The sequence below is a fragment of the Camellia sinensis genome, chromosome 14 (assembly GCF_055761805.1).
Source record: "Camellia sinensis isolate YWXY chromosome 14, ASM5576180v1, whole genome shotgun sequence".
NCBI lineage: Eukaryota > Viridiplantae > Streptophyta > Magnoliopsida > Ericales > Theaceae > Camellia > Camellia sinensis.
In genome coordinates, this window is record NC_138974.1 from 7,962,310 (window position 1) to 7,987,316 (window position 25,007).

General features: G+C 37.8%; 1 protein-coding gene across 4 annotated transcripts in view; it reads left to right on the top strand.

Moving 5' to 3' along the window:
* Window positions 1–25,007, top strand: part of LOC114278648 (putative plastid-lipid-associated protein 12, chloroplastic) — a 60,896-nt gene that overhangs the window by 9,693 nt on the left and 26,196 nt on the right. For 2 of the 4 annotated variants that reach the window (XM_082906249.1, XM_028220741.2), the window contains exons 2-4: window positions 7,591–7,644; window positions 8,123–8,197; window positions 23,945–24,064. In XM_082906249.1, the coding sequence (XP_082762375.1) occupies window positions 7,591–7,644; window positions 8,123–8,197; window positions 23,945–24,064 (249 nt within the window). The remainder of the gene's footprint in view (window positions 1–7,590; window positions 7,645–8,122; window positions 8,198–23,944; window positions 24,065–25,007) is intronic. The other 2 variants (XM_082906250.1, XM_028220742.2) reach the window with 1 other exon arrangement.

Below are 25,007 nucleotides of genomic sequence, written 5' to 3' on the forward strand. Positions count from 1 at the left end.
TAGGGTTACAACTAGTTACATAAATAGGGTTTAAAAACGGGAATTGATTGTGATATGATTTGAACTACCCAATATTTCACAAATACAAGCTTGAAATATTGATCAAGAGGATTGTCACATTCAACATATATGCACAAATCATCTCAAGTAATACAAGGTGCTCGCTCTAAACTAAGGTAACAACATGATTCGTCTTATACTTTGAACACGAACGCAAATAAAACAATTGTATGAAAAGCATTCAACAATTACAGATAGAGGAACACTTAAAGAGAATAGTAGAAATGTAATAAAAACTTCTAAAACATTCATACAATTTGTTCAAACCATTACAACAATCAAAACCTAAGAATACACCCTATTTACTTAGCTAGGGTTTCATCAAAACCCTAGAAAGAAGAGAGTAGCCACTCAATGAGGACTGAGAAGAGGAAGTGGATGGTGAAACCACTATGAGTGCACCTTCAACCTTGAAGTCCAAACCCTTCCAAACCCTAGCCTCTCCTTGTTTTTCCAAAAGTTTTTGAACCCTACTTCACCCTTCTCTTCTTTCTTTTATATTTTGCAATTTTCAAAAACAGGTTTAAAATATCGCGCACGCATCGCCGCACGATGAGTGTTTCTTGACAAAAACTTCACTTTTCGACTCATTTTTCACCTTAGGCACATCCACCCTAATTAAGATCAAATACTCATAACATGTACCAAGTTATATTCAAAAGATAGTTAAGAAATCTCAATTGAAGGTCTCAACGAAACACATTTCGGCCTCAATCAGCTCCTGCAACCTTCTCATTGTCACAACACTGTGGCCTACTACAAGCCCCACCACATCTACTTACCATCACAATTAAGACCACTACAAGCCCCACCCCCCACAATTGACCATGACCATTTCTAGCCCCATCCCCTACAACCACTATCACCACCACAAACCCCACAATGCAAAATCGAGATTTTGTGTGTGTGTGTGTGTGTGTGTGTGTGAGAGAGAGAGAGAGAGACAGAGAGGAGACGGGAAAGAGGACAGGGAAAAAGGAGTACATAATAGCTCGTATATAAACAAAATCCATGTTTACCAGCCCTGGAATCTGTAATCGAGAATATGATCATGAATTAACGAAAAACTTAAAAACCCCATAAGCTTGCACATTATAGAAAAAAGGAAAATCAATTACCCTAAGAAACAGGTGAGACAACTTTGGCACAATATACAAAAGCAACAAGTACATACATGGAAGATATAGTCACACTCACATTCCATACAGTAAGTATAGTGCTCTCATTATTACTATCAATGACGTTAAAGTAGGAAACAGTTTACCATTAGTGTGCCTTACATCGCTACCAACAAGGCATCACACACCCTCTAACGTCACCCACAAGAATCGCACATGGCCACTGTCTTTCTCCTTTTAATTGCAAACCCCCACCACTATAGACCACGACCACCTCCAATGGCACCTCTCCACCTAAATCCACCAACCTTGGGCCTTCTACCACATCAAGCCACTAGTCCATCCACCATCTACCACCTCTAACCATCATCCCTCCACCATAGTCCCACCCTTATGGAAACCGTCTCTCTCATTCTCACAATAGCATACCCCCACTACCATAGTCCCCGACTACCTCCAGTGGTTCTTCTCTGCCTCAAACCACCAACCCATCTACCATCTATTGCCTTTAACCATCATCCATTCGGATATTGTATAGTCTGTATTTAGGGATAATGTTAGGAATCTAAGATATTGAAGGAGATGAGATTGGCTGTGGTTTGGTTTTATGTTAGGAGTGAGTGGACTTGGGTGTTGTAATGGAAATCTAAGAAACATAGAAGGAAAAATTGTAAAAGACAACTTTATGTTACCTCAGTGTGTCCAACAACACTGATAAGAGAGATCAGTGTCATTTCAGAAACCTCATGGGAGGTTAGTGTAATTTATTCTTTTATTTTTTTGAGCAACAAGAAAGAAAGTTTTATTAAGAAACATGCATGAAACAAAGAGAGGACAAGGAGTCCTCATACAATGGAAAAGAAAACTAAACAAAAATCAACAGTGCAACCTGGAAAACATTCCAAAAACTAAGGCTCTGTTTGGTTGTGAATTCAAAATGTAATTTCACAGGTGTATTTCAGTATGATGTTTGGTTGTGTGTTTGGAATCAACTTTCCAAACCTCTGCAGAGAGCTCTGTATTACAGCCGCGTTTTTTGTGAAAATTTTGGCCAGGGGAAGACCACCTGGACGTCCTTAGGGACTACCACCCGGACGTCCTTGGGGACATCCACCCGGATGTCCTCTGCTGTACAGGATTTTTTTTTTTTTTTTTTTTTTTTTTTTTTTTTTTGCAATTGATTTATATAATTGGAAAAAAAAAATTCTGAAATTTTTTTAATTTTTAATGTGCTTTAAAATAATTTTGAGTTGTATATTTAGTTATGAGTTGTAAATTTTTGTATCGCATATCAAATATCACATCAACAATTCCCCACTCAAATCAAACCTCTTTTCCAAAACTATTTTCAAAACTCTTTACCAAACAAATTTTCTGCACTCAAATTATAATTCTACAACACACAAACTCAAAATACAATTCATACTCTCAAATCACATTTACAAAACACAACCAAACGCAACCTAAGAATAGCAAACAACAATCCAATTCCTAGAAAAAAAAAATAAAATAAAATAAAAAATAGAACTCCTTTAAATAGAGGAGACACAAAAGCCCAAAACAAAGCCAAGTAACTCGTCTTATCCCATGAAGATTCCACATCTAACTCCTTGTCATAAAAAACTCTTGCATTTCTTTCCAACTAAATGGTCCAAAAAATAGCAAAAACAATGTAAGACCACAATGTCTTGGCTTTCCTATTGCCGTCAAACCCTGCAAAATTAAGAAGAAGCATATTTGTATACACTCTCAGAGCTGCCCACTGTACATCACACAGTCCAAACAGATGCCTTCCATAAGAATGGTGCAACTAGACAATGAAGAAATAAATGATCCGCCGATTTTACATTCTGCTTACACATTATGCACCACTGAGGACAAAGGATGAGATTAGGCCTTCTCCTTTGGAAGAGATCATTGGTCATGACACTTCCTTGAGCTAAGGACCACATAAAAAACTTCACTTTACGAGGGACAACTGCTTTCCATATTTTATTATGAAGTGAAACAAAGGAATAGAAGAATCACAATGATTTTATCAAACATAGATTTACATTTTAAAAAAAAATACCCTGAAGAAGTGATATTCCAAACCCTCGTCACTAGACGAAGGAGACAAAGAAACCCCACCAATCAATAACAACGAAGATGCCAACTCAAGAGACTCCCTCCTATCACTTAAATTCCTAGGGAAATTGAAGTTCCAAAAGATTGGTGCCACATTAGAACATGACATCGACGCAATAGACACATTCTGAGAATGAACCAATCTATAAAGAAGTGGGAAATTTGTTTCAAAAGAGGAATCCCCCACCCAAACACCTTCCCAAAACCGAATGTTTACACCATTACCCACTTTCAGTGACAGGAAACTAAACATTAGTGGAAGCAATTGCGAAATGGACTTCTAAGGTGGCAAGAAGTGGCTCTACTAACCACGATAGAATCTCTACTATTGTCATGAACTCCATACTTGCTCTTATGATGGATTACCAGAACGACTCAATTTCAACAGGAAGTCTCCACAACCACTTGCTCAAGAGAGTTATGTTCCTTGCAACAATATTCCCAATAGCATGACCCGCTTTATTCCTAGTAAGAGAAACGACCTCCCATTTAACTAAGTGATCCATTTTCCCCTCAGCGCTTCACTCCCAAAGGAAGTCCCTCATTAACTTCTCAATCTTTTTTGCTATTATAACCGGAATCTTGAACAAGAACAAGAAGTATATAGGAATACAACTTAACACGAACTACACCAAAGTGTATCTCCCCCTCTAGAATCTGTTATCAGTATCTTACGATTCGCGATTCGATTCACGATTCGATTCACAATTTTTGCAAAATCAATACGAATCTAAGGGTGAATCTATTTTGGAAGTGAATCTCTAGTGAATCGCACGATTCACAATCGAATCACGATTCGATTCGCTTTTTACGATTCATGCAATTTTTAAAATTATTATGTCCGACGTATTTTCGACTCTATTTTTCCTCCATCTTTTTAGTAAAAATGACATAATACAACTTCTAATAGCGTTTAATACCAAAATAACCAGCATATATACATGATTTGTTATTATTTTAGTGATTATAAAGTTTTTAATAGGATCCAATTAATTTTAGTCAGACCTAACATATGTTTAACCTTTCTTCTCATTTTTTTTTTCCTTTAAAAAATCGTTATATATCTTCTAAAGATGTTTAAGATTTAAATTACACTATGAATTATCTATTGCTATTTTATTAAATTAAATATCACATCTATGAGGTCAGTTATACTTTTTAAAATATTTTAGGCTTTAAAAAAAAGATTCTAAATGATTCTTTCTTATTATTTGCTCACTGTTATTTAGAAAAGTATGTATGCTTGTTGTCTAAATATTAATATCGTTGTTAATTATTGTTACTTTAGAAATTGATAGTTTATCTATTTGATTATTATTTTTATTAAGAATGGTTGATAAGAAATATCTAAAAAAGAAAAAAAAGGTAAGATGGTGATCTTACATAGGAACGTTTGTTAACTTCTTACTTATTAAACTACGTGATTATCATTCAAAATAACATTTTTATTGATTTAAGTCTAAATATTTTATATTCATAAGACATATTTAACATCTAAATGTGTAAATATATGTTTTTAAATAATTTAGAAGAAGTGACCGAATCTTTATGATTCACAATTCAATTCGATTCGCGATTCGGTACGAGACCATTACGATTCACGATACGAATCCCGATTTGACAACTATTCTAGATAACAAGGCTATATTCCATCACTCTAATCTTATCGAGGATAGGGTTCCAAAAAACCTCCGACCTAGGATATCCCCCCAACGGAAGCCCCAAATATCTAAAAGGAAATTTCTCAATGGGACAAACTGACATGACCACCATCCTTTCCACATAACTATGCTCCAAATTAATGCCTACAACACTACTCTTGCCAATATTGATTTTGAGACCGGACACAATTTCGAAGATTCTCACTAGTGCTAGCACAATGCCAACTTTTCCTATCTTCCTTTAATGAGAAAAGTTAGTGTCATCCGCAAACTATAAGTGACTAACACAAATCTCATCCCTCCCCACCACAAACCCCTTGACAACGCCCTTTTCCTTAGCTCTATCAAATAACCTCCCTAATACATCCAGTACCAAAATGAAAAGAAAATGAGGCAATGGGTCACCTTGCCTTAGTCCTCTAGATGAACGAGACAAATGAATGTTGCATTAGTGCATAGATTAACCTCCCCGTTCTCAAAAAATTTACCAAAAACTCTCATTAAATCCTTTTTAACTATGTCCTAACAATCTTGGAAAACAGCCATTGAAAACCCATCTGGGCCTAGAGCCTTACTTCTTTCGCATTCAAACACAGCTTGTTAAACCTCACTCTCATCAAAAGGTCTCCCAAGCCATCTTTCCTTAGAGATATCCACCGGTTTCCATTCAATGCCTTCAACCCTTGGTCTATCCACTCCTCTATCAAAGTAAAGGTTTGAATAAAAATTGAATATCTCATCAATAATTTGATCTTCCTTCTTCATTACCAACCCTTGCCCAACCTCCAAATTCTTAATGAATTTCTTTTTCCTCTTCTCTGATGCAACTCTATGAAAGAATCTGGGATTTATATCACCCTCCTTTGCGCATTTCAGCTTTTCCCTTTGCCCCCAAAAAATCTGCTCCCTAAAAACTAGTGCTTCCAATTTCATTTCCAATTTACCCTTTTATTTATTATGTATATGAACATAAATTTACAATACATAGATATGAAAGGCATTGATACATATGTTGGTGAATTTTTTTTTATTTTTTATTTTTTAAACTTTTCCCGTCTTTATTTTCATATGTTTTACTTTGACGCCAAATCATCTTTCCAAGGAAAAACCTACTTTAGTGTCTTCAGGCGTGTCCAAACACAGGACATGTGTGTCCCTGTCGTCTCAAACATGAACACGAAACCCATCTTTGATACTTCTTAGGTTGGCGCCTTATTAGCCTAACCCAATAATCTTCTCTCAATGCCCCTCAGACTGCTGTCCGCTTCCTCCTACAGCTTCCCCATGCCATTTGGCCAACAAGCCACCACCCCTCTCCCCTCCCCACCCCCTTACAACTTCTCCCTTTTTCCCATAACACCCATTACCCTCTCTTAGAACAAGAGAAAAGGAAATGACATCTAGAATTCAAAGTTTTAGTGGCCTCTCATTAATTTTTCTTTTCCACACTGTTGTTGATGGTAAAAATACAATGAAAAGTGTTTCCTTTCTATTTTCTTGTTCTTTGCATCACCCAATCCATTAATAGAATGGAGCCTAAGGCTTTGTTGTTGATGGTAAAAATACAATGAAAAGTGTTTCCTTTCTATTTTCTCATTCTTTGCATCACCCAATCCATTAATAGAATGGAGCCTAAGGCTTTGTTGGGAACTTGGAATTGGTAAGGGAAAAGGATAAAGAAAGGTAAATGAAAGCAAAACCATTTTCTCTAGTGTTCTCGCTTCTACTTTTGATATAGTTTGATATTTATTTATTTATGAAATGTTGTTCGTGAAAGAGAAATTCTATCTAGAACTAAAAATTTCTCACATCCTTTCTTCATAATTTTTTCCCTCAACGCAAACACTACGCATTAATTGCTCTATTGAGGAAGGCAACAATAGAAGATGACTACTAAGTAAAGTACAAGAAATCTGGTTATTGATTCAGAGAACCAATCCAAGCTATTTAAACTCTGTTTTCTCTGTCAGAATTGGTCAAGTTGAATTCTGATCTATTGATTCAAAGCTCTGATCAATTGAGTTCTATTCTAACTCTCAAATCCTAAGATACACATTCAGCTAGTTTTCAAATTCAGATTCAGTTGCTCTCTATTCAAATCTTGAGATTCTATATTCCGTTGAGGTCCCAAATGCTTTCTACCACCATATATACAAACATTATACATATATTTAATATGTAAATATATATTATATGTCTATATAGATGCAGTGAAATTAGAAACTGAGGTATTTGCGTTTTAAACTTGGAAATCAAGTTACAAAATTATGATATTTGGGTTAATATGTGATTTAGTAAATTAATATGGTGTTAAATTAAATAATTTGAATAGCAAAAGAGAAGAGAGAGAAAAAGAACATATAATAGAGGGCTATTAAGGTCATTTTATACCTACCATTAACGAAGACGAAATGTAGAAGAAAACAGTTCTAATAGCATGACAAATACTAAATCATCTTTAGATTCTACGGAATCATAAGTGAAATAGCATATAACATGCTATTTAATTGTTTTACTTCCATTGCCATGTTCTTTTTTTTTTTTTTTCTGTACATTTTGTTTTGAAAACAATTGGCTTGATGCAAACATTTGAAAATTGCTAATCATTATGAGAAATTGAACAGGAGGTTGAACGTGCGGTGCAAGTTTTAGAAGGTTTAGAGGGTGTACTTGATCCGGTTTGTGATTATCTTTGTAAATATAGATTTTTCTTTTCCTTACTCTTCTTCTTCTTTTTTATTTATTTATTTTTTCCTGTCTGGTTTAATATTAATATTTGGCTGAAATATGGAATAAATTGATTATTACAATTTCTAAGTACTTTTTCATGGGTATGAATATTTATCAGAGACATTGTATTAAATTCTTGATAGCAATGAAGCAATGCACACTGAGTAGGGTACAACTGGCATTTCTCAAGGGCTTACTAATGAATTTCTATTCCAGTCAAACAATTAATGATTGAAATATTGAAGACTCCATTGGAATAAAAAACTGGAAAGACTTAGAGCTTGTCTTCAGTATTTTATTTTGACTGGAAAAACAAAATATGAATTTCTATTTGGACCGGGATAACAAAATATGAATTTCAGAGCTTGTCTTCAGTATTTTATTCCAATGGAGTCTTGACTGATTTTGTATTTCTAACTTTTGCAGACAAGCTCTAGTTTGATTGAAGGTCGCTGGCAATTAATGTTTACAACAAGACCTGGAACTGCATCCCCTATTCAGGTTGACTTGATGCTATTGGTTCAAATATTATTATTGTAACCCTGGTTTGAAGTTAGAAGCTCACGTCTCATAACTTACTTGGTAGGTGTAGCATATTAAAATATAACTATTTATCACGAAACAAATTATCCAACTGCGTAGCATAAATATAAGAATTTTTGTACTACAAACATACTTCCTAAATAACCCATCAAAGAGTATTTTGTTTTTATATCAGTCTTAAACTTTTCAGACCGTTACTTATAATTTAATATGAATGTGTGGATTTAATTAAACTGTGTGAAATCAATAACTAAATTTTTATTCAACAAGTAATCATTTGACAAATATTCATATGGATAAGAATTGTGTGCTCTACATGTTTAAATCACATATAAAAAAGTGTATTCTTTTTCTTTTTACCTTTTTTGCCCTTTTTCCAAGTTAAAGATTTCATTTTTTTACTTTCACAGTGTATTATTTACACCTTCACTATACATGCAACAAAGTTCCCTATGACCTAATGCATAAGTTAACACATGTGAATGTTGGGACTGCATATTTCATTGTTCGGGTCACCATATCAGGCAAGGGGGGGAAAGGAATTAAATTTTAGAACATAATTAAAACATTCATGTGCTTAAGGTGTCTTGTTGAAATCAATAAAAAATAGTAATAATAAACAAAAATATTAAAATGATAGTATGTGAAGATTGAAACTTGTACTGAAGACCTGTGTCCAACTGACACTAGAATTTAGACTATCTCTGATTCAGTAATCATTTGTTATATTTGTATCTTTTGTGTGGTGATTATGGGACTGAAGGATCAGATACTAAGGATAGCCAATCTCATAACATTTAGGATAATTAGGTCACTCTAGCCTACTTGGTTTATCATGTTAGAATGTGTGGTTGTCAAACTCTAAAGATCAAAGGACTGAAAATCAGTAGATCATGCAAATTCCTTCTGATTACCATTTGAGGACCATTTGGTTCTAAGTTTGCAACAAATGGGGTCAGATCCCAACTATGAATTTTAGATCACATGCTATAGGAAAAGGACTTGCAAAACAACTTGGGCACCTACCCATTTAGGTTCTAGGATATAAGGCATACCTTAGTCCTTGCATAGTAACTAAGGCCAGCTTAGCACATAATTTAAGTTGCTTGTGGTCCAGTGAAGAAAACCAATGCTTAGTTTACTTTAGAGGCAAAAACTTGAGAACCAATATTTGTTCTTTATCTCCAAACGCCACCAAAGCATTTTGCATGCATAGCTGTTAATTGAGATATTGTAATATTAGGAGCAATTCATTAGTTTAAACTGCACATGGGTTTTATTGCAACTCAATAATGGTCTCAAGATAAATGAAAACAAAACAAGATACAAAAAGAAACCAAACCAAGCCTTGTGTGTCACTTAGGTTGGGTCAGCTACATGCATCCCTTTTTGCCATCCACTCTATCAATGTAGAGAGATAGATAGTATATTAAATATAGTTAGATAACAGTTAACTAATGGGTCTGTTACACCGCCTCATTATCTTCCCACCTGTATATATTTATGAGGCATCTTGGAATAGGCTCCAGCTGTATATATTCTTTTTGTCTATATATTTGTCTTTGAGGTTGTGGTGGAGGGTAATTAGGCCCTCTATATCTTTCCATTATTGTTTGTTTGCTATTCTTCATTCTCTACTCAAATATATTATAGCTTTACTATCAATGGCTTTATGCTCAATTAAATTAACTAAATCCATATCATTGTTACTATTGCATTTCATGTTAGAACACAGAAAACGAAAGTGGGTAGTAGTGTGAGTCTTCGTAAAGAATCGGCCAGCTAGAGAGAGGAGGGAACAAAAGGGAGAGTAAGAGTGCCAGCCTGAAGATGATGCTGAACAAAATGACAGTCTATCTCAATGTGTTTCGTACTCTTATGAAAAGCCGAGTTATGGGCAATCTGAATAGCACTTTGATTGTCATAGTAAAATGGAGTTGAGAAAGATACTCCCATATCAAAAAGAAGCCATCGAAGCCAAGCCACTTTAGAAGTAGCATGAGCCATGGCATAATATTTAGCTTTAGCGGTGGAGCAAGCAACCACAGATTGTTTCTTACTTTCCAAGAGATAAGAATCTCAAAGAAAAACACAGAAACCAGAGGTAGACTTGTGATCAAAGATATCACTAGCCTAATCAGTATCAATATAGGCACAAAGAGTCAAATCCGAAGATGAAGGCAATAATGAGCATTGCAACAAGATACTCTGAATGTAGTGAAGAGCACGTAACAAGGCAACCCAATGGGTGGAATGAGGAGCAGAGACAAATTGGCTAAGAATGTGCACAATATAAAAAAGATCCGGGCGAGTCACAGTAAGGTAAACAAGACAACCAACCAACTCACAATATATAGTAAGATTCTTAAGAAGAACCCCATCAGAAGTAGAAAACTTAGCATGCAATTAAATAGGAGTATCCACTGTCTTGGCATCAATGAGATTGATATGAGAGGATATCACTGTAAGTTTTCTGAACGAAACTGTATATTAGATTGAATTAATTCAACAAAGAATACATCACTTATATAGAACACTAATTCCTAATCCTAAACTAATACTAATACAACACTGAATATGATTCTAATAGATATAGAACACCAAGTCCTAATCCTAAAAGGAAAATTACTAAATATAGGCATGCGAATATAGGCATATTCTCACACCCCCGCTCAAACTTAAGGTCTTTTAGCAGGAAACACGAAGAGTTTGTCAAGAAAAAATCGAAACCGAGCAGTGGTGTGAGTCTTGGTGAAAAAGTCAGCAAGTTGCAGAGCCGAAGGGACAAAAGGAAGCGAGATAAAGCCAGGCTATAGATGCTGACGGACGAAATAACAATCAATCTCAATATGTTTTGTCCATTCATGGAAGATAGTGTTATGAGCAATTTAAATAGCACTTCGGTTGTCACAATAGAGAAGTCGGGGAAGACTGAGGGACGCTCAAATCAGATAAGAGACCACGAAGCCAAACAATTTCAGCAGCAGCATGAGCCATAGCACGATATTCAACTTCGACAGTAGAACGGGCAACAACAGTTTGTTTCTTACTTTTCCAAGAAATTAGGAAATCGCCAAGAAACATACAAAAACCAGAAGTTGATTTACAATCGTTAGCATCACCAGCCCAATCAGCATCAGCATAGGCCACCAAATCTAAGGACAAAGAAAAAGAGAATAGCAAGCCCTAAAAGATAGTACTGCGAAGATAGCGAAGGATCTGAAGCAAAACAGCCCAATGTGTAGACCGAGGAGCAGAAACAAACTAACTAATCACATGGACAGCATAGGCAAGATCAGGGTGATTAACTGTGAAATAGACTAAGCAACCCACAAGCTCGTGATATAACATAGGATCATCCAGAGGAACACCATCAGTAGTGTTGAGCTTCACATTAAGCTCAATGGGGGTATCAGAAAGCTTAGTGTCAGTAAGTCTGGCACGATGGATAACGTCATTGGCATACTTAGCCTGGGACAGAAAGTAACCCTTGGGAGAAGAAGCCACCTCAATACCCAGAAAATATCGCAATGGTCTCAGATCCTTCATTTTGAAAGTGCGGAAGAGATACTACTTGACCTTAGAGATAGCAGAAGCATCAGAGCCAGTGATGATCATATCATCCACATATAGTAAAAGAGCAACAAAACCAGCCGAGGTATGTCTCAGAAATAAAGTAGAGTCGGAAGCAGAAGGATGAAACCTAAGCTCGGTAACAGCAGTCTGAAAGCGATCATATCAAGCACAAGGAGACTGCTTCAGACTATACGGAGCACGCCGAAGACGACAAACCTGACCAAAGGAATGGTAAAGACTAGGGGGAGGACGCATGTAAACGTCCTCAGTGAGATGGCCATTAAGAAAAGCATTCTTAACATCCATCTGCTAAAGAGGCCAAGAACGAATAGCAGCGACAGAGATCAAAGTACGGACAATAGTCATCTTAGCAACAGGAGCAAACGTCTTCTCATAATCAATGCCATACTCCTGGTAGAAACCTTTGGCAACCAGACGAGCTTTGTAGCGCTCAAGAGAACCATCAGAATGAGTCTTGACTTTGTAGATCCATTTGCAACCAACCAGATTCTTACTAACAGAAAAAAAAAAAGAACTAACTCCCGAATACTAGTTTTCTATTGAGAAAACAACTCATCCTCCATGGAGTGAACCTAATGAGGATCCTGACAGGCCTCCTTGTTAGACAGAGGTTTTACAAAAGAGTGAATAGCAGACAAAAAGGTACGATAGGAAGTAGAAAAATAAGTATTAGACCAACCCAACCTGTTTAGAGGACGACGCGCTCGAGAAGGATATCGGTGTATCGCAAGATCAAAGTCATCAAAAGCAGGAGGATCAACAGCAGGGGCAAAGACAATTGGTGGAGGAAGAGCCATACGACGAGAATAAACTGACGATGGAGGAGGAGAAGAAGTCGAAGGTGAAGAAGCAGCCAAAGGTAAAGCAGGAGGAGAAGATGGAACAAGTGCAGGAGGAGCTGTGGAGATGTACTCATCATATGGGACCTCAGAAGGAAATGGATCAATATGAATCAAATCCTCTTTGGAAACTGGTGCGGTAAGAGGAGGAAGCTGAAAGTAGGATAGATGTTCGAGAAAGGCAACATGGCGGGAGACATAAAGGCGACGGGAAACAGGGCCATAACAGCGATAACCTTTCTGAGTGAGACTATAACCCAAAAAGACACATAAGACAGACCAGGCACTAAGTTTGGTCCTATCTTTACGGGGTAAAAGGACAAAATAAGCAGACCCAAACACAAGAAGGAGGGAGTAATTAAGAAGTTAAGAAAGCAGAGCCTCATAAGGAGACTGACCAGAAACAAGCAGACCCAAGCTTTCGACCACATAGAGATCTCCAACTCTACGGCCGGTCCCAATCTGTTCTTGGACACCCGATCCTGAAGACGACCTAAGCAAACCTGAATTAAGAGAGGTAAGAGCGGAGGCAGATGGGGATGGCTGAGAGGTGGAGAGGATATGCTGAAGTTGTGCAACCTGAGCACTCAAGAAAGCCAAGTCAGGATCGGGAACCGGAGTAGATGCAGTGTAAGCTACAAGAGGGCGGAAAGTACCTGAAGTAGGACCGCAGAACTATGTCTGGAAAGATGGAGCAGGCTGACATCCCTTCTTGGGACAGTTGTTCTTCTAATGACCCCTCTGATGGCAGAAAGCACACTCATCTGGCCCTAATGGTTCTCTCTTGGGTTTCACAGTGGCCTGAAGCTGATAAGGAGGTGGGATTGATAACAAGGGAGGCTTGGCATGAGCCAAGAAGACAGAAGGAGGCAGAGTCTGGCTGGCCGTCTTAAGACGGGTTTCCTCGGAGAGGAGCTCACGAACAATAGCATCCACAGAGGGAAGAGGAGATCGGTGAAAGATGCCACCTCGGATAGCCTCATATTCAGGGAAGAGAGCCATTAAGAACTGCACTAAACAACCCTGCTCTTGAAACTCAATATAAGCGTCCAGTATCTTAAGACTAGGCGGTTCCATAAGAGCTAACTGATCCCAGAGACCGATCATCTCAATATAGAAGTCTTGAATAGTTTGATCCCGCTGACGAGCACTCTGAATAGTTGTTTCCAACTCATACCGCTTGGCAAAGTTGGACTGCTGATAAACATCTAGTAAATAATCCCATACTTCCTTGGCAGTACTGTACTTGGAAAACATCATTCCAATATGGTCATCCACAGAATTATGAAATCAAGTCTGAACTTGGGCATTATCACAATCGCAAATGTCACAGGAAGGCAGATACACTTCCACCTTCGGGTCCGATGGACGAGGAACAGAATCAGAAACATAGCTCCTTTTTTTTGATCAAGAAGAAAATTCTTCATGACACTGGCCTAATAGGCATAATTGCCACCAGTGAGTTTACATTTGATGGCTTAGATTTTACTATCCGACATTGTAATAAAACAAAGTTTGTAATAAACAGACTAGTATGGGGCTTTAGTGCAATAATCCTGAAATAAGGTTTTAAATAGAAATACCCTAAGGCCCCGTTCGTTTTGAGGTGTAGAGGGTGGGATGGGATTAGGATGGAGGTGGGGCGCATTTAGTGTTGTGTTTGTTTGTAAAATTGAGGAAGGGATTAGGATAGAGGAGGGAATTAAGATGGAGGTTGGAAGGGGGATTGGGATGAAGGAGGTGAAGGTGGTATTAGAAAAATAGTGAGGGAACTAGAATTTTTATTTTATTTTTTACATGTTGGGCATTTTTTTTTTTTGAACATTAATGTTTAATTTTTTGTATTTTTTTATTTGTTTTATTATTTTATATAAAAATAATTTAACAATTCCTACACTAACAACTATTATCAAAACAAACACAATTTTATTTAATCCCCTCACTATCAATCACCTCACTAACAATCCCCTCATTATTAATCCTCTCACTATGAATTCCCTCTATTCTACCTCTGAAAATAAATGGGGCCTAAGTTGAAGCACAGAGAGAGAAAGACTGAAGTTGAGAATCGAATCAGATAGAGATCGTGAAGAAGAGAGAGGCAGACGAACAAGACTAACCAAAGAGCCGTAGTAGATAGTTGCAAATCAAATTAAACAGAGATCGCGAGGAAGAGAAGGGCCTTTGCGAGACAAACCAGACGAACCAGAGAGGGCTAGGGTTTCGAACCTTCGCGAGTCTGGAGAGAGAGAAGTCGCGACTCCAATGGTAACAAACCAGTCAAACCAGAAAGGGCGGATGGTGATGACCCAGACAAACCAGAATGTCACCACTTAAGGCTGATGGTGATGACCCAAACAAACCAGAATGTCACCACTTAGGGCTGATCACGAACCAGAAGAACCAAGGAGGGGTCAAGATCGATGACCCTTCGACCAACGAACCACGATAGCAACAAGCGAAATAGCTAGGGTTTAGAACCTAGCTCTGATAACATATAAGTTTTCTGAACGAAACTGTATATTAGATTGAATTAATTGAACAAAGAATACTTCACTTATATAGAACACTAATTCCTAATCCTAAACTAATACAACACTGAATATAATTCTAATAGATATAGAACACCAAGTCCTAATCCTAAAAGGAAAAAGACTGAATATAGGCATGCGAATATAGGAATATTCTCACAATCACTAGCATATTCAATTTGAGAAAGAAGATACCCAGTAGGAAAAGAGACAACCTCAATACCAAGAAAATGTCAAAGAGACGCCAAATCCTTCATCTCAAAATTCTTAAAAAAGCTATTGTTTGACTTTTTGAATAGTACTAGAGTTGGACCCATTGGTGATCATATCATCCACATATAGGAGAAGAAAAACAAGACCAGCAAAAGTATGAAAAACAAAAGATCATCATGTAGCCTAGGACAAAAACCAATTTGGAGAACAACAGACTGAAACTGGTCATACCATACTTATAGAGACCATTTGAGACCATAGAGGGCACAACGAAGATGGTAAACAAGACTTGGAAGATAAGAAAGACCAAGTGGAGGTCGCATATACACTCCCTCTACAAGATGTCCATTAAGAAAAGCATTCTTGACATCTAACTAAAACAAAGGCCATTGAAGGGCAACAACAATAGAGATAAGAGTACGAACTGTGGTTATCTTGGCAACAGGGGCAAAAGTCTCTTTGTAATCTATCCCATACTCTTGAGAAAACCCCTTAGCAACTAAATAGGCCTTGTAACGTTCCAAAGAACATCAAAAAGTCTTGACCTTGTAGACCCATTTGCTACTCACAAGATTCTTACCAACAAGCAATAGAACAAAGTCTCAAGTCTGAGTTTTAGCAAATGCAGTTAACTCCTCATTCATGGCAATAACCTAATTCGGATCATGACAAGCTTCTTTATAGGACCTGAGCTCATAATAAGTATGCAAACAAGAAAGAAAAGAATGATAGGAGGAAGAGAAAAACCAAGTCTTATTGAAGGATGACAGTCCCGAGTTGGATAACGAAATGTAGGAGGAGCGGGATCCAAAAAGATAAGGGGAGGAACAGTAGAGCTAGATGAAGGGAAGTTCGGAGGTGTTTTGCGATGCTTGTGAACTAGGAGAGAAGTATGCGAACGAAAAGTGAAAGGTAATTTCTCTAGAAAGGTGACATGCCAAGACACATAGAGCTTTTTGGTCACATGATCATAACAATGGCAACCTTTTTGTTGAATACCATATCCCAAGAAAAAAAACTCAAGCCACGGCAAAAGCTAGGCTTGGAACGGTCTTGTTTGGGAAGAAGAATAAAACCGGTAGAACCCAATACATGAAGAAGAGAATAATTAAGAATCTCACCAAGGAGACGCTCATACGGAGAAGCAATTGAGAGAAGAGGGGTAGGCATGCGATTAAAAAGATAGGCAGCAGTAAGTACAGATTCCCCCCAAAAGACAGAAATAGCAAAATATGAGAGAAGAAGGGATCGAGCGGTGTCAAGCGGATGATGATGTTTTCTTTTAGATTGACTATTCTATCTAGGAGCACCAAAACAAGAGGATTGATGAATGGTACCGTGTGTAGCTAAGAACTTAGTAAACTCAAAAAGGAAGAACTCACCCCCAAATTAGAACGGAATGGTGGTATGAAAATCATAGTGAGTCTTAGAAAAATCAGATTTTTGGGTCAGTAAATCAACTCATGCAAACCGGCTATAGTCATCTTCAAATGATACATAATACTAGGAATCATCTTTTGTAGCAATTGGGGTAGGTCCCCACAAATTTGTATGTACAATTGAAAAGGGGTTGAAGAAATAAAACTATTTTTAGGAATACCTAAGAGCAAACATATTTGCAAATCTACACCCACTGCATTATGAAATGTCACTAACAAAGATACTGCCTAAATGACCAGATTTCACTAAAAGCTTCAAACGATCACTAGATAAATGCCCTAGTCGAGAATGCCAAAGGTAAAAAGGAGAGGACTAGTGATTTAAACAAAAAGAGGACATAGCAATTGAAGGAGATGTCAGAGGGAGATGCAAGTGCTCCAAGACATAAAGTTCACCAACTCTACGCCCACGTCCAATTTGCCTCTTGGACACCTGATCTTATACAACATAATTAGGAGCAAAAAAGACAAAATCAAAACCCGAATCAGATAATTGACTAATAGATAGGAGACTTAGAGATAGTTCAGGAACATAAAAGACATAAGGAATGGTTAAAAGGGAAGAGGAGATAGAACCAATTGAACTAACAAACATAGGGGATCCATTAGCAGCAACAATCATAGCATGGGTCATATGGTGAGAACAACCAGAGTCATGAATCCATGTGGTAGAGAGAATGCATGAGGTAAAAAAACTATGCAAACCTGGTGAAGTGGTTGTCATACCAGAAGCCTAAGAAGAAATGTCCTGATGGGCAGCCATCAATGACGAAAATTGCTCAAACATAGATGAGAGAGAGGAGTCAAAGTCAGGTCAACTAGCACTAGAAATCCAGAGACACTGCAAACAAGGGCTGCAAACTACGATTGCCGAACTGAAGCAGGACTACTGTTGTGAAGAACTAAAGCTACGAACAGCGCTGCGATGTTGTTGCGAACTGGGAACAAGAAACCGAGATGATTGAAGGCTGAAGAGAGACAATTGAAGACTGAAGGCTAAGATAGATCAAAGAAACCAGTCGTGGGCTGAAGTCGAAGCAATGCGAGAATATGTTGTCCATTAAGAGTTAGGAAAGATTGTGGTGTAAATATTCTAATTGATTATATTTCCTTTTTCAATCATAGGTTTAGGACTATATAAACTGATGAACCCTTTGTAGATTCTACATAATTGAATATACAATTCAAAAATCTTACATGGTATCAGAGCCATCATCTTTGTTCTCTGATTCAAAACCCTAGAGTTCACCATTGTTCTCTGATTCGGCTCTCTCTCTCTCTCTCTCACGGATTCGTTGGTCGTTTTCTCAGTGCTTTGACTCATCTTCTCTCTGGTTTTAGTTGCTTCGTCTGGTCCAATCGTGACCTATTTGCTTCAAGAAAACCCAAAATCTTCTCCCTCTAGTTCGATTGCTCGTGCGACGGCTTCATCTGGTTCGACTGGGTGTGTGGTTCGCGAAGCTCCTCTTCCTCTCCATCAAAGGTTTCTCTCTCTCACGCGAAGGCTTGCAACCTCTGGTTCTATTCTCTCTCTTCTCTTTTGCTGATTCACTGTGTCAATCTAGTAAATAATGCTTTCATTTACACTTTAGCCCCTTCTGTTTGTTTGTGATTATCTCGTTACTTGGTATCAATTTTCGAGTTATTATACTTCGACCAATCATCTTTGTTTTATTACAATGTTGGACACCAAAATCCAAGCCATCAAATGCACACTCATTGGTGGCAATTATGCTTGAACAATTTTTTTCTTGGTCCGAAAAAATGGGTTATGTTTCTGGTTTTGTTCCTCGTCCATTGAACTCGAAAAAAGAAAGATATCTGACTTCCTATGATACTTAAGATTATGATAATGCCCAAGTTCTAACATGTTTTCATAATTCTGTGGATGACCTGATTGGAATGATGTTTTCCAAATATAATACTCCTAAGGAGGTGTGGGATTATTTACGGGGTATTTATCAGCAGTTCAACTTTGCCAAGCAGTATGAGTTGAAAACAGCTATCCAGAGTGTTTGTCAGCAAGATCAAACTATTCAAGATTTTTATATTGAGATGACAGGTCCCTAGGATCAGTTGGCTCTCATGGAATCATCTAACCTCAAGGTACTAGACACTTACGTTGAGTTTCGGGAGCAGGATCGTTTAGTGCAGTTCTTAACAGCTCTCTCCCTTCAATATCAGGCTATCCGTGGTGGCAACTTTCACCGGTCTTCTCTTCCCTCTGTGGATGCTATTGTTTATAAGCTCCTCTCCGAGGAAACCCGTCTTAAAACCGCCAGTCAGACTCTATCTTCTTAGCTCTTGCTCAGCCTCCTCTATTATCAACCCTAACTCCTCATCAACTTCAGGCCACAACGAAGCCTAAAAAGGGGCCATTAACTTCTGATGAGAGTGCCTTTTGCCATCAGAGGGGTCATTGGAAGCACAACTATCCCAAGAAGGGGCGTCAACCTGCTCCGTCTTCTCAGCTGCCTCAGATACAGTTCCAAGGTCCTACTCCAAGTACTTTCTGGCCTCTTGCCGCTTATACTACATCTACTCCAGCTCCTAATCTTGACTTGGCTTCCTTGAGTGCTCAGATTGCTCAGCTTCAGCATATCTTGTCCACTTTTCAGCCATGCCCATCTGCCTCCACTCTTACCTCTCTTCGTTTAGGTTTGTCTGGGTCCTCTTCAAGTATCTCTTCTTCTGTCTGGCTTTTTGATTCTAACGCCTCTCATCATATGACTCCCTACATTTCCTTACTTCAAAACTATTTCCCCCCTCCCATTCGTATCACTATTCATACTACTAATGGGTCTGGTATGTCTATTCTATCTATTAGGTTTGTCTTACCCTCTGCTATGTTTGCTGTTACTATTTCCTCTGTTCTTTATGTCCCTTAGCTATCCGTTAGTTTATTATTTATTAATCAACTTGATACTTCTGGTTTTGATATTATTCTTTCTTCTTCTAACTGTTGTGTGCAGGATCGGGTGTCCACGAAGTAGATTGGGACCGGCCATAGAGATGGAGATCTTTATGTGGTAGAAAGCTTGCATCTCCATCTATCCATTTCTCCAGTTGCACTTTTCTCGTTTTAGTTAGATTCTCAATCAAGTTAGTTTTATTTATGGCATTCTCACCTAGGTCATTTGCCTGTTGACCACTTACGGTCTTTAACCTAGTCAGGATTGTTGGGTAAAGTTTCTCCTAGTCAAATTGATGAATGTTAGGGTTGTAAACTTGCTAAAATGTTTGTTTTACCATTTAATAAAAGTACTTTTATTTTTGTTTCTCCTTTTTCTCTTGTGCATACTGATGTCTAGGGACCCTCCCCCGTTCTCACTACCAAGGGTTCTGTATATTATGTGTCTTTTGTTAATGATTGCACTAGCTATACTTGGGTTTATCTTATGACTCATAAATCTGACTTCTACCCGATATACCATACCTTTCAGTCTATGATCACTACACAGTTTGGATCTAAAATTAATTTTTTACAGTCGGACTTGGGTGGGGAATTTTTTGGGAACCATTCACCAAACTTCCTGTATTGATACACCCATCCAAAATGGTCGCGCTAAGTATAAACACCACCATCTCCTTGAGATAGCTAGGTCTCTCTTTATTTCTACCTTTGTTCTGACTCCTTTTTGGGGTGAAATAGTTCTTACTGTTGCTTTTTTTCTAAACTGTATGCCTATTCCCCTAATCTTTAGTCGTTCTCATTGTGAGGCTCTGTTTTCCCAACTTTCCAATTACTCCCTCTGCATGTTTTTAGGTCTGCTTATTTTGTCTCTCTCCATAAAGATAGGACCAAACTTAGTGTCCGGTCTGTTCTGTGTCTTTTTGGGCTACAGTTTTACCTAGACAGGCTATTGCTGTTATGACCCTATTTCTCGTCACCTTTATGTCTCCCACTATGTTGCCTTTCTCGAATGTCTATATTACTTTCAACTTCCTCCTATCACTGCTCTGATTTTCAAAGAGGATTTGATTCACATTGATTCATTTCCTTTTGAGGTTTCTCTTAATGAGTACATCTCCACTATTTCCCATTAGCTTGTTCCCTCTATCACCTCTCTTGTTGAGTCCCTTTCCACTATCCCCCATGAGTCTATTCCCTCTTCTCCTCCTCCGTTGTTAGTCTATTCTCGTCACAAGGCTCTTCCTTCACCTGTTGTCTTTGCCCATGCTGCTGATCCTCCTGCCTCTGATGACTCTGATCTTGCCAATCGTAAGTATCCCCTCCGCATCCGTAACAGGTAGTCAAATTTGGTTTTGCTAAAACATATTTTCTCCTTCATATTACACCTTTTTGTCTACTATTCACTCGTTTTTAGAAATCCAGTCTTACAAGGAGGCCTGTCAAGATCCTAATTGGATTCAAGTTATAGCGGGTGAGTTGTCTGCCTTGTAGAAGACTACTACTTAGGAGCTGTTTCCTTTGCCTGTTGGTAAGAATCTGATTGGTTGCAAATGGGTCTATAAAGTCAAGACTCATTCTGATGGTTCTCTTGAGCGCTACAAAACTCGCCTGATTGCCAAAGGTTTCTCATAGGAGTATGGTATTGATTATGATGAGACCTTTGCCCCTGTTGCCAAGATGACTATTGTCCGTACTTTGATCTTCGTCGCTACTATTCATCATTGACCTCTTTATCAAATGAATGTTAAGAATGATTTCTTAATGGTCATCTCACTGAGGAGGTTTACATGCATCCTCCCCCTAGCCTTCACCATTCTTTTAGACAGATTTGTCATTTTCGGCGTGCTTTGTATGGTTTAGAGCAATCTCCTTGTGTTTGGTATGATTGCTTTCAAACAGTTATTACTGAGCTTGAGTTTCATTCTTGTGCCTAAGACTCTACTTTGTTTCTCCTCCACACCTCTGCTGGTTTTGTAAGCCTATTATTGTATGTGGATGATATGATCATCACTAGTTCTGACTCTTTTGTTGTTTTTGAGGTCAAGCAACATCTCCTTTGCACCTTCGAAATGAAAGATCTGGGCCTATTGCGATATTTTCTTGGTATTGAGGTTACTTCCTCTCTTAAGGGCTACTTTTTGTCTCAAGCCAAGTATACCAATGAAATTATTCACCGTGTCGGTCTTACTAACGGTAAGATTTTTGATACCCCATTGTGCTTAATGTGAAGCTCAACACTATTGATGGTGTCCCTCTAGATGATCCTACTTTATATCTAGAGCTTGTCGATTTCTTAGTCTATCTGACAATTACTCGTCCCGATCTTGCTTATGTTATTCATGTGGTTAGCCAGTTCATTTCTGCTCTTTGCTCTACATATTGGGCTACTTGTTTCGGATTCTTCTCTATCTTCATGGTACTATCTTTTAGGGCTTCTTGTTATCTTCCACTTCTTCCTTGGACTTGGTGGCCTATGTTGATGCTAATTGGGCTAGTGATTTTAATGATCGAAAGTCTATTTCTGATTTCTGTATGTTTGTTGGCGATTCCTTGATTTCTTAGAAAAATAAGAAACAAACTGTTGTTGCCCTTCTACTGCCAAAAGCTGGGTATCGTGTTATGGCTCACGCTACTGCTGAAATTGTCTAGGTTCGTTGTCTTTGATCTGACTTGGGCATCCCTTAGTCTGCTCTGACCTCTCTCTATTGTGACAACCGTAATGCTATTTAGATTGCTCATAATACTATCTTTCATGAACAGATGAAGAACATTGAGATTGATTGTCACTTCGTCCGTCAGCATCTGCAGTCTAGCTTTATCTCGTTCCCTTTTATCACTTTGACTCTGCAACTGACTGATTTCTTTATCAAAACTCACACCACTACTAGGTTTCAATTTCTTCTTAGCAAACTCTCAATGTTTTTAGTTAAAACACTTGAATTTGAGTAGGGGTGTGAGAATATATTGTATATATATTGTCTATTAGGAATTAGGAAAAATTATGGTGTAAATATTTTTATTGATTATATTTCATTTTTCAGTCATAGATTTAGGATTATATAAACTGATGAACTCTTTGTAAATTCTACACAATTGAATATACAATTCAGAAATCTTACAAGGTGCACACCGGAGATGTCACGAAGGCAACGAGACGTCACGCACAACCTTAATAGGGGGTTGTGAACAACTATAAGCACCAGATGAAGATCGCGAACAGCTTCAGGGCACCAGATGAAGGTGCGATTGCAACTAGAGCAGCGATGAGGGAGAAAGAGAACAACGACAATGACCTGCGACAAGAGAGAAAGCATCTGCAGAGATCTACGAATGGGCTGCAATGTCCTATGATGATGATGGTGGGTTGATTCCTGAGGAATTGCAAAGAACAGAGACAACAGCGAAGCAGAAGCGAAGTAAAGCAACAAAAGGGAAATCGGAGGGAGAGACAATGAGAGATGAAGGACCTGTTTCGATTGAATGGTTTAGAGAGTGAACCACGAACAATGGTCTGCGACAAAGAGAGAGAGACCATTGCGAGACGAGAGAGTGGGCACCAGCAAAGGCTTGCAAAGGGGCTGAAAGGGCCTGCAACTGCTCGAGACGACATACATCAGAAGCTAGGTCAGCCGTCTGTATGGCTTTAATACCAAGAAAAAATTTTGAGAGCAAAATACGTATGTATTGAATTGATAAAATGCAAAAGCTGCAAACTACAATATAAATAGGTAAAAGCCAAAATCCTAAGGACCTAATTACAGAGACAAAGACTAAACTACCCTTAATGAAACGTATAAGCCTAATTACAGATAATAAGACCAAACTACGCTGACTAAACTAAATAATACGAACATAAACACATCACTCATTCTTTCTGTTACATCTATAGCTTAGGTCTTTGATAGAAGTAAACCATCTTATCATGTCATCTCTCATCTTCAATTAGTACTTCGACCATTTCATAAATATATTCATTTCTAAAGGGAATAAATTAATGGCTAAATTTATATATAAATAATTAGGGGGAAAATCAAATGTATTGGAACTCTTTACCATTTTGAAATGACTTTACTTGGTGAGGAGGTGAATAACTTTTTTCAGGTATGTGGTCTTTCTCATACTCACTTCTCATATTTCATGATGATTAATACATGCTTTGCTTACCATTGCAGAGAACATTTGTTGGAGTTGATTTCTTCAGTGTATTTCAAGAGGTATACCTACGAACAAATGACCCCCGTGTGTCCAACATTGTAAGATTCTCTGATGCAATAGGTGAGCTGAAAGTAGAGGTATGACTTCATTGTCTATAATTTTTATTGCATGTTTTGTTGAACTATTTATGTGCAAGGATTATAACGTTTAGAAAATGCAAGATTTTTTCAAATGCCTATCACATCACACTTGCATTTTATTTCTGAATTATGTTGAGTTGATGATTAATATAAATGTTTCTACTTCAGTGCATCTTATCTAATTGAAGTGTTTGCACTTGACTATATTTGGCATGAATCAATAGCATGGGTCCTTGACTTACCTTATTGGTTCAGCATGTTGCTCATAATCTCTTCACCCTTGTGGCATCAGTGCAAAATTAATTGTAGAGGTGTAGCAATTCTATGTGTTCTAGGTGTTTAACATGCACTACAACATATAAGGCTTTAGGTACCAAATGTTTGTCCCGAAAAGTAAAAATTCTGTTGCAAAAAATGTTTGGAGACCAATTTCTGTCGTCATGAGGAGGATCGGCGCTAAAGGTTGTCTCAAAAAGTCAAAAAAGGACTTTTAGCGACAAAATTTTGAAAATTTCGTTAATAAATACACTTTTAGGGACAAAACAATTTGGTTCCAAAAAGGTTTATTTTGTGAGACAAAAATTTTGGTCCCAAAAGGATAGCAATTCATCACTAAATGTCCAATTTCATCACTAAAAATACTATAATGACACTTTTGGCAACTAAAATATTTTGTCCGTAAATTTTTGTCTTTAAAACTTAAATATGTTGTAGTGATGTATGAATACATATATGTTGGAGCATGTATGAAGTTAGAAGTCCACATTGAATAAAAGTAAATGGAGTGAGTCTTAATTTACTACCTACAACCTTTTGTTTTTCAGTGGTCGTGAATTCCAAAAAAATATGTTAAACCCTAGTGTTACGCATGTAGACTCATAGGTTACTCGCCGATGTATTGGACCGTCTTGTTATGTGTTTCTGAGCTCCCTAATTTCCC